At 41.2% G+C, this 9,584-nt stretch overlaps 2 protein-coding genes across 2 annotated transcripts; one reads left to right on the top strand and one right to left on the bottom strand.

The window, feature by feature from the left end:
• Positions 1–568: 568 nt before the first annotated feature.
• Positions 569–2,689, bottom strand: si:ch73-345f18.3 (uncharacterized). Its single transcript, XM_028598195.1, has 4 exons — positions 2,302–2,689; positions 1,680–1,758; positions 1,315–1,536; positions 569–1,197 (listed from the first exon to the last, which is right to left on the bottom strand). Exons 1-4 carry the CDS (start codon positions 2,353–2,355, stop codon positions 809–811), a joined length of 744 nt encoding a protein of 247 aa, XP_028453996.1. The 5' UTR covers positions 2,356–2,689; the 3' UTR covers positions 569–808.
• A 939-nt stretch (positions 2,690–3,628) lies between these two features.
• Positions 3,629–9,584, top strand: klhl7 (kelch-like family member 7). The gene is made up of 12 exons (XM_028596540.1): positions 3,629–4,209; positions 4,350–4,452; positions 4,748–4,841; positions 4,971–5,095; positions 5,331–5,506; positions 5,812–5,986; positions 6,460–6,602; positions 6,894–7,134; positions 7,311–7,512; positions 8,001–8,098; positions 8,590–8,773; positions 8,919–9,584. The coding sequence occupies exons 1-12, from the start codon at positions 4,081–4,083 to the stop codon at positions 9,082–9,084; spliced, it is 1,836 nt and encodes a 611-aa protein (XP_028452341.1). The 5' UTR covers positions 3,629–4,080; the 3' UTR covers positions 9,085–9,584.

The following is a 9,584-nucleotide window of genomic DNA, read 5'->3' as shown; positions in this document are numbered from 1 at the left end:
TATCAAGATGGCATATGACCATGTGTTTGTCTGCTTTCACATTAATAGCAGATGGAAAGCTGCGGTTTTAATCGGTTAATAAATGCATGGGCTTTTGTGGATAATATTTAGCAAATGTTTCCTCTGAATGTTAAAATAACAAAATACTACGAGCACAATCACAACAAACCTCTGGTCCAATTTCTATTGCTGCTATAGGAGACTGTGTCCTGTCTGCTATTGCATAATAGAACAATTGTATATATGTATGTTTAATCCAGTGCAGTTCACAACCAGAATACTCCTGCAAAATCTATCCAAATTTTGCAACAAAAAAGTGTCTAATCAAGTACAAATTTCTAAAGAATAGAAATACATTCATTATTTTGATTATTGATTCTGGAATTAAGGGAATCTTTATCAACATAGTGCAATTTCTGAGAAACAGACTAAATCTGAAGACTATGAATCAAAGAGCAACTGTTGGAATAGTAAAGTGAGTCTGCAATGCCCCCTAATGTTAGCTGGTAAGATTACACCAATCCAGGAAAATGCTCTAAGTTTTTACACAGACAAAATGTTTTAAGTGTTAAAGTGAGTCTTTGCTATATTTATTAAAATGCTAATGAAACATTTAAAAGGCAGATATCATCGTTAGTCTTTGTGTTCTTATAACACACATGATAGAGGCTGCAATGGACTGCAAAGCAGAGAGTATACTTGGTACATTTAAATACATGCATGACGTTCTGTGTGTCCATAATGTTCAAAGAGTGTACTGCATATTGTAATTGTTGGATTCAAATTAAGTATCAAAAATGTGCATGAACTACAAATAAGCCCCTACTATCTGTGCAGCCTCAGTGAGGACTTCCCCGGCCCGTTGTTTATATCCCAGCGACAACTCCTTCGCCCTTCTCACTTCCTTCAGGTTCTCCTTCAGGTTCTCATTCAGTCTTCCTTGCTCCTGGTAAGTTTCTGCAGCCCCTTTCACCTGCTCAGCCATTTGATCCTTGCTACGGAGCAGCCAGCCAATCAACTCTTGAAGTGTGGTACCTTTTGAGATGATGGCTTTGACGCTCTCAGAAGTGCCCTTCACTTCATCCTGAGCCAATGACAGATGTGGAGGCAGTGGTTCCTCCTCACTTTCACCCACAGGAACCACAATGAGGGAGAAGTCATAGCCCTTCATCTGAAGGGAGACCCTGTACCTGGCCTCTGGAAGTGGAGAGAGATGGAGATTGAAACAGAGAAACAAAGGAAACAGAACATTTAAGCCAGGGAACCTGTCATCATGTTGCCTTTATGGCAGAGAGCTCTGAGCAGGTCACTTACCATGCTCATCTCTGATCATCCCCACACATTCGGTTAAAGCCATTGTATCATTTTGGTTACAGCCGTAGCTCTGACGCAGGTTGGTGATATGTCGGACCATGGCCTCATAGCGCTCATGCTGTTCATTGAAGGTCTCGGCCACGTCAGAAAACCTCTGGTCCAACTCTGGCACACACACTTGCCTCATCACCAGCCTGCCAATCCGCATCACGATCTGCGCATCTGGGAGGGAAAAAAAACAGTATCACACAACAGGTGCACACACACACAGAATGCATGTAGTTCAAAATCATCCGTAATTGTAGGCGTTAGAAATGTACAGGTTTTGAGAGACAGACACATTAACATTTGGAGAGATTGTGTACCACTGTGTGTTGGCCGGGTCTGCCTGGCTGATCTAGCTTCATTCAGGTCAGATGGTCTGGGGTGCAGGAGAGGCTGCCTCTGAAATAGGAATCAGAGTTTGTTTGTTTCCTTTACATAGAATGTTTTTGTTTTTAACTGGCACTTTTCAGAAAGAGACATAAAGTAATTAATAAGGCTTGTGTTCACCTGGACACATGTAATGACTCTGTCATAAACTCAGTGCACCAACCAAGTGTTCATGTTTAAAACAAAAATACATTTATTTCAAGTTCAAAGTTCTGTGGTTCCTACCTGCCTTTATGGAGACCTTATATAGCGTCACGGTTCTGTTGTATATCTGCACTTTATATTCGTAACAGAACAATACAACTATAGTGGTTTTGATTACCCTTTCTTGTCTTGTAAGACACCCTGAAAAATACTCACACACGGACTGCATATTAGCCTGATTCAAATACATAACATTTTTATAATGGGTGTAGTCTTCACCATTCTTACATTAAATTAGTCTAGCAGGCTCATCCAACAGGTCTATCTCACTGAAGCAAAGCACTGATCAAGTTTCTCGGCTGAACTCGAATAAAACATTTACACACAAAAAAAAAATCAATAAACACGTACCTCGTTGGCGGAATTTTCACTTGAGAAGCAGCAACTGCAGAGAAAACGGAGCATTTTTCTGCAGCTCTGGGGTCTCTCAATTTGTTTTCAGGTCAATTATTTCTGACAATGCATCTGTAGTCCGCACATTCCAAATGACGTCAACGTCATGCGACTCCTGTCAAACTTTTCTTCCTGGTTATGTTTTCTGGATTGCTGAACAGATATGAGCGTGATAGGCCTACAGGTGAACGTAACAGGTGAGCTGCAGCGAGGTAAACAAAACTCTGCTGTTGCCATAGCTGGATCTATTCCTAGATATGCAATCTCAAATTTGATATTCCAAAGGATCAAACAACTAAAGTGGTATGTTTTAAATACCAGAACATATTTATTATATAAAAATATAAAAACCAGTTCCGCAATCCTGCGGTCAATGTGTAAGTTGTCATATCTGTCGGTAGAGGGCGAACGCGAGTATCTTCAAGCAAAGCTTTTATTGGCCACGGAGCACATCGGTACAGAATGGGGGAGGAATTGTTGAAGAAACAGAGGGGAAAAAAAGGGATAGTGTGGATAAAAGTATCTCAACAGTTGCAACAATATGGAAAACGCAATAAAAGAAATATATTTAAACTCAATACAAAAAGAAGTTGGTATGGAGGGGAATAAAACTCAGGCAGCAACCTAAAACAGCACCCATCACATTTTAGTGTTTTTTTTTGTGATCGCTGCATATGTGCTTGCAGGAAGTTAGTATGTAGCCATAGACTGTATTACAGTCTATGTATGTAGCCATAGGTATGTAGCCATAGACTGTATATTAACAGTCTATGTATGTAGCCATAGGTATGTAGCCATAGACTGTATATTAACAGTCTATGTATGTAGCCATAGACTGTATTACAGTCTATGTATGTAGCCATAGACTGTATATTAACAGTCTATGTATGTAGCCATAGACTGTATATTAACAGTCTATGTATGTAGCCATAGGTATGTAGCCATAGACTGTATATTAACCGTCTATGTATGTAGCCATAGACTGTATTACAGTCTATGTATGTAGCCATAGACTGTATATTAACCGTCTATGTGTGTAGCCATAGACTGTATTACAGTCTATGTATGTAGCCATAGACTGTATATTAACCGTCTATGTATGTAGCCATAGACTGTATATTAACAGTCTATGTATAGCCATAGACTGTATATTAACAGTCTATGTATGTAGCCAATCAGACAGAAAGGACATGATGGAAGAAATGAAACGATTTGGGTATAAACAGGTACAGGAGTAAATAACATACGTAGAGAAAAAGGGACAAGTCAGAAGATGCTTGGTCAGCTTCCTAATGAGAACAGGACTGATTAGGAAAATCTATGAAAAATCTGACATGAGTTAACTAACTCCAGAAGATGGCAGTAGTGGAAAATTAGGGATGTAAGCTGCCCTTAAAACCCCAAAAAGAAGAAGAAGAAGAAAAACACAACCCGAGCTTAACTGAAGAGTTTTAGCTTACAAGATATACTTCGCTAACCTCTTTTATCACTATTTGACATGACAGCAAGTTCATTTTTATGGTTTTCTTAATTACTTTCTCTCTACGAGTTTCAAGGAGAATCTGCCGTTATACTGTCGGCTTTTTAGTTCACAAAATTACAACAAGCTGCTGTCTGCTAGCAAGCAAGCTGTTAGTTGCTGAGCCACAACAAAGAGACTGCAGCCGCACACTGCTGGCAGTGGTGCTAAAAGGGTTGTTTAATTTAAACTGAACAGATTACATTAATCAGGCTGACATGACAGGGGTCGCCTCTACAGAGAAGGCTGCAAGCACCAAGAAGAAGAGCGAAAGGAAGTGTGCTACCAAAGAGGAGTTCAGACAGCTGTCTAGCATCATGGGAGTCATGAACAACCTGAGGAAACAGGTGTGTGAGAGAGAAAATACAAAAGAGGACAAGAGTGTATGTCTGGAACAGGGCTTGACATGAGGCGTTTACTGTAAGTGTGTGTCCCTCCCTGTCCTGATACTCTCTGACTGTGTGTGTGTGTGTGTTTTGTTATTCAGGGTACTCTCTGTGATGTGACCCTTGTGGTTCAGGGGAAACACTTTCCTGCCCACAGAGTAGTGTTGGCTGCAGCGAGCCACTTCTTCAGCCTCATGTTCACCAGTAAGTATGGACCCAAAAACACATAACCATTGCCAGGATAGACACACACACTTGATATCTACGTATGTACAGATTGAACCATAGGGGACCACAGTAGTGAGAAGATTGCCTCTGCTGCTATAGGGGTAGTGCGATTTCTATTATAACATTATGTTTTTGGGATGTCACATTATTAATTATGCAGTGCTCCCCAAGCTGTTGCCAAGCATAGAAAGAAAAACATTTCTTGATGTCACGTTTTGTTGGTATGTTTCCATTATCTATTAAGTCTACCTCTGTTTTTCCTTACCTCCAGCCAGAATGATGGAGTCGATGTCCCACGAGGTGGAGCTCAGGAGTGCTGAGCCTGAGATCATTGAGCTGTTGATTGAATTCATATACACAGCTCGGTAAGAATCTTGGCTAAAAGTAGAGAGTAAATCTTGACATATAGGAGTGGTATAGGACTGTGGCATGTGGTGCTAAACTCACAGCAGATTAGACCATCTTTTGTGTGTGGTGTGTGGTGTGTGTGTCAGGATCTCGGTGAACAGCAGTAACGTCCAGTCGTTGCTGGATGCAGCCAACCAGTACCAGATTGAGCCTGTGAAGAAGATGTGTGTGGAGTTCCTCAAAGGACAAATTGATGCAACAAACTGCCTTGGTAAGATCAGAAAAACAATCAACGTTAAACCATCATTATCAAGTATTAAACTACTAAGGGCCAACAATTCCATCCGATTGAGTTTAACTTAGTTTGGTCATTTTGCCTGGTGTGTAACATCAAAAGCAATTTTTGTTAATTTAAATAAGTTATTTTCCCCACATATGTGTTTGGGTCAGGCCTGCCACATCATGTAACTCATTTTATTGGCTGATCTTTGTATGTTCTCCTGCAGGTATTTCCTCCCTGGCAGACTGTATGGACTGTCCTGAGCTGAAGGCAGCAGCAGAGGACTTCTTCGAGCTCCACTTCACTGAAGTCTACAAACTGGACGAGTTCCTGCAGCTGGACGTTAAACAGCTCACACACCTTCTACACCAGGACAAACTCACTGTCCGTGCCGAGGCCCAGGTACACATGTACGCACTCTTCGACTATACTGTATGTTTCATTTCTTTTCTTTTAGAATATGCTAGGGAAAAAAAATATCTGAGGTGTTGATAGAAGCTGTTGGTATTTTAGTGCCTAAGTTCGGGGACAATAATATTAAATAAAATGATAAGTCCCTTATTTGTTTAGTAATATGTACTTATTTACAACTTGGATTACCAAATAAATGGGCGTATCACATCAGGACAAAGCTGAGTGATAGCTCAACAATACCACCTTTTAATCTGGATGTTCCCACGTGCTTTGTTGCATGCAATTGTGTCTAGATTTACGACGCAGCAGTGCGCTGGCTGAAGTACGATGTGTGTAACAGACAGCGGTACATGGTGGAGGTGTTGGGGTGCGTTCGCTTTCCTCTGGTCTCTAAAACCTTCCTCTCCAAGACGGTGCAAGCTGAGCCCCTCATCCAGGACAACCCACAGTGCCTCAAGATGGTCATCAGTGAGTGGGAAGAGAGAGAAACAAGTTGACACAACCCATTATATACAAGTGGACATAATAAACATACACAATACTATGTCTATATATGAAGGAACATTAAAACATTGGTGTAATGAGGAAATGGTTGACATTGTCTGCTATGTGCTATTACTCTGAATATAAACTATCTGCATCATTCTCTATTATAGTAGTGAAAGTTTAAATATTTATTATTAATGAGGGTACAATTCAAGGTTTTGGCTGGGCTCTCGAAGATACATAACATATGAGCCACCACCACAGATGGTGATAATTCACCTAAATCCAAAACCCTGAATTAATACCTTCATGTATATAAATTTGACCTGTATTATCTCATATTGTAGATTCAGATTTATCAGAGCAAGTTAAAACTGCTTTAGTGCTAAGGTCTCCTGGGTTGACACGAACACACGCGCACGCTAAAAATATAACCGCCAATGCTTTTGTCCCAGGTGGGATGCGCTACCACCTGCTGTCCCTGGAGGATCGGGAGGATCTGGGAGAGAGCAGCCGACCGCGACGCAAGAAGCACGACTATCGCATCGCTCTGTTTGGAGGCTCCCAGCCTCAGTCCTGCCGCTACTTTAACCCCAAGGTACCGGGCTTAAGTCAGTAAATGTTGGATAGATATACAGTATACTCTATAGTATACTATGGTGTGAAACTTTAGAAATCCAATTTTGGGTTTTGGTTAAAAAAATAAATAATTTGACATCCTGGGCTTTACAGTGTTTACAACAGTACATTTCATATTAATCAGATTGCAGAAACAAACATTATACTGTAGTTATTATAGTTTTTTTTCTCAAGTCTACTAAAAAAAAAAAAAGAAGAAAAAGAAATCATATTTACCAGTGTTTAACTGTCAGTCTGGCTTTCCATGCAGGACTCTACCTGGACAGACATCCGCTGCCCCTTCGAGAAGCGCCGGGATGCCACAGCCATCTTCTGGGACAATGTGGTCTACATCCTGGGTGGCTCACAGCTCTTCCCCATTAAGCGCATGGACTGCTACAACGTCCTAAAGGACAGCTGGTACTCCAAGCTGGGTCCACCCACGCCCCGCGACAGCCTGGCTGCCTGCGCCGCCCAGGGCAAGATCTACACATCTGGGGGGTCGGAAGTGGGTGAGCACAGGGAGGTGGAAGGGGTGAACTTGGGACCTGGGATTGGGGAGGTTTGTTTATCTTCTGAGTGGGTTAGGGGATAGTGGACATTGATGATCCTTCATGGTGGTGAAAGGAATCCCCCTTCTAAAAGCATGTAGCCATGGTGTTAATGTACCGTACGTGTGTGTCTGCAGGCAGCTCTGCCCTCGACCTTTTCGAATGCTACGACACAAGAACCGAGTCTTGGCAGGTGAAAACCAGCATGCTGTTGGCTCGCTGCAGCCACGGCTCAGTGGAGGCCAACGGGCTCATATATGTCTGTGGAGGCACGGTGGGCAACAATGTGTCTGGCAGGGTCCTCAACAACTGTGAGGTTTACGACCCCAACACTCAACAGTGAGTCACACAAACCTACAGTCCAGATCTATACAACCCAAAGGATGTTGTGGGACCCCCACTGGCTTGTTTACAGTGTTTATGAATGGGAGAATGAAAAGGAATATGAGGGACAAGGCTTTTGTTATGTACTGGCTGACAACAGTAGGACATGCAAGAACAATGTGAAGAAATCAAATGTCTTTATTGTTTACTAGTCTGTCTGATATATTCATATCAATGTTTGGTGAAAACTGTGTATCTGCAACATTTCTCCAGTAGGAGGATAAATAGCCTTCATTTCAGTTTGACAAGAATTCATTTATTATATTCCTAACCATCATGGACATTTCTCCTCAAAGAGCAGGTGGACATAAAGCTCTAAACTGGAGTTTCACATGCACACAAAAGTGTTAAATCACATAATGTTACGTTGCGCTGCTACATTTATCTGTATTCTCTGTTAAACTCCTTCTCAACCCCTTCCTTGTCCCTGTGTCTGTCCTCAGATGGAGGGAGTTGTGTGGGATGAGAGAGGCTAGGAAGAACCATGGGCTGGTGGTGGTCAACAACAGGATCTATGCTGTTGGAGGGCAGGGAGCAATTGGTACAAAAATGGATAATGCCATAACCACGTAGTGATTAAGAATTAATTGTCCTGTAATAGAGCTGGGCAATATATTGATATTATATCGATATCGTGATATGAGACAAGATATCGTCTTAGATTTTGGATATAATAATGAGGTATAATTGTTGTCTTTTCCTGGTTTTAAAGCTGCATTATAGTAAAGTGATGTCATTTTCGGAACTTACCAGACTGTTCTAGCTGTTCTATTATTTGCCTTTTCCCACATAGTCATATCTACATTACTGATGATTATTTATCAAAAATCTCATTGTGTAAATATTTTGTGAAAGCACCAGTAGTCAACCCTACAATATCGTTGTAGTAACGATATCGAGGTATTTGGTCAAAAATATCGTGATATTTGATTTTCTCCATATCGCCCATCCCTATCCTGTAATAATACTATTGAACATAGTAGCTGTAGTACGTGGCCTCTGTATGATACTGTTGTTGTGTGATTTTTCTAGGTGGACTGGACTCTGTGGAGTACTACGACATTGCCAGTAATGAGTGGCGTGCTGCTTTGGCGATGCCGTGGCGAGGTGTAACGGTGAAGTGTGCAGCAGTCGGTGAGGTCATCTATGTGCTGGCAGGGTTTCAAGGTGTGGGACGGCTCGGACACGTCCTGGAGTACCACACTGATACTGACAGGTCAGTATATTAACTAAATATTACAACAACAAAAAAGTAAAAATAAATCTGTTACTAATAGGCACAGTGGGAATCTACAAAATAAATCAAATTAACTCACCATTACTAAAGTTTTGATCTTTATTCCCATTTCATACATGTTTAGGTGGGTGACTTGCAGCAAGGTGCGAGCGTTTCCTGTCACCAGCTGTCTGATCTGCGTGGTCGACACGTGTGGAGTCAACGAAGACGAAGACATGGACCTCATAGACTCTCAGTCACAACTTGCAGCCACTGCCTCTTCATCTGCCTCAACCTCTTCATCCTCATAGGACAAGGGGAAGATTCAGTGTATATCAAGTTATGACGTTTGATGACACTTGTAACAGCTGCTGCGTTAGGCCTCCAGTCTATCCATGGAGCTATTTCACATAAGGCAAGGCCTGACTGCTCGTACTAATGTGGATATTCACGTGTATTTTTTATTTTGTTTTCTTTAAACTATGTCCAGTAGCCACATTTCTATTTTTAATTTTTAGCTGTGCCAAAAGTGTAGGTCCTATGTTAAAGTGCTAGTGGGTTACTATCCCACAAATGTATTGTTTACGGGGACAAGGAGACTTTTAATTTTAAAAGGTTCTTAGGTTAGATACATAAGACTGGTTAGAAAAAAAAAAAACGTTGTAATGTTTGTCGCTTGTGAATTACTTACAAAGTGTATACTGCATTAATGAATAGTTTAATCTTGGTTGTGTTGTGTACATATTTAAAAGTGCTTTGGTAATGCACTGTAACTTAAAACTGATGTTGAGTAAAAACTAGCTTGTGTCGA

The sequence above is a fragment of the Perca flavescens genome, chromosome 14, assembly GCF_004354835.1.
Source record: "Perca flavescens isolate YP-PL-M2 chromosome 14, PFLA_1.0, whole genome shotgun sequence".
NCBI classification, from domain to species: domain Eukaryota; kingdom Metazoa; phylum Chordata; class Actinopteri; order Perciformes; family Percidae; genus Perca; species Perca flavescens.
The sequence above is the reverse complement of the archived record's forward strand: the minus strand, read 5'-3'. Positions and strand labels throughout refer to the sequence as shown.

What these genes read in the sequence shown, in the direction of transcription:
- si:ch73-345f18.3 (XM_028598195.1), bottom strand. Translation starts at nt 2,355, where the DNA reads ATGCTCCGTTTTCTCTGCAGTTGCTGCTTCTCAAGTGAAAATTCCGCC. An exon ending in GTGAAAATTCCGCCAACGAG is followed by an intron (nt 1,759 to 2,301) that starts GTACGTGTTTAT and finishes TTCCTATTTCAG; the next exon opens with AGGCAGCCTCTCCTGCACCC. An exon ending in GATGATCAGAGATGAGCATG is followed by an intron (nt 1,198 to 1,314) that starts GTAAGTGACCTG and finishes CTCCACTTCCAG; the next exon opens with AGGCCAGGTACAGGGTCTCC.
- klhl7 (XM_028596540.1), top strand. Translation starts at nt 4,081, where the DNA reads ATGACAGGGGTCGCCTCTACAGAGAAGGCTGCAAGCACCAAGAAGAAG. An exon ending in GTGCCTCAAGATGGTCATCA is followed by an intron (nt 5,987 to 6,459) that starts GTGAGTGGGAAG and finishes CTTTTGTCCCAG; the next exon opens with GTGGGATGCGCTACCACCTG. An exon ending in GCCGCTACTTTAACCCCAAG is followed by an intron (nt 6,603 to 6,893) that starts GTACCGGGCTTA and finishes CTTTCCATGCAG; the next exon opens with GACTCTACCTGGACAGACAT.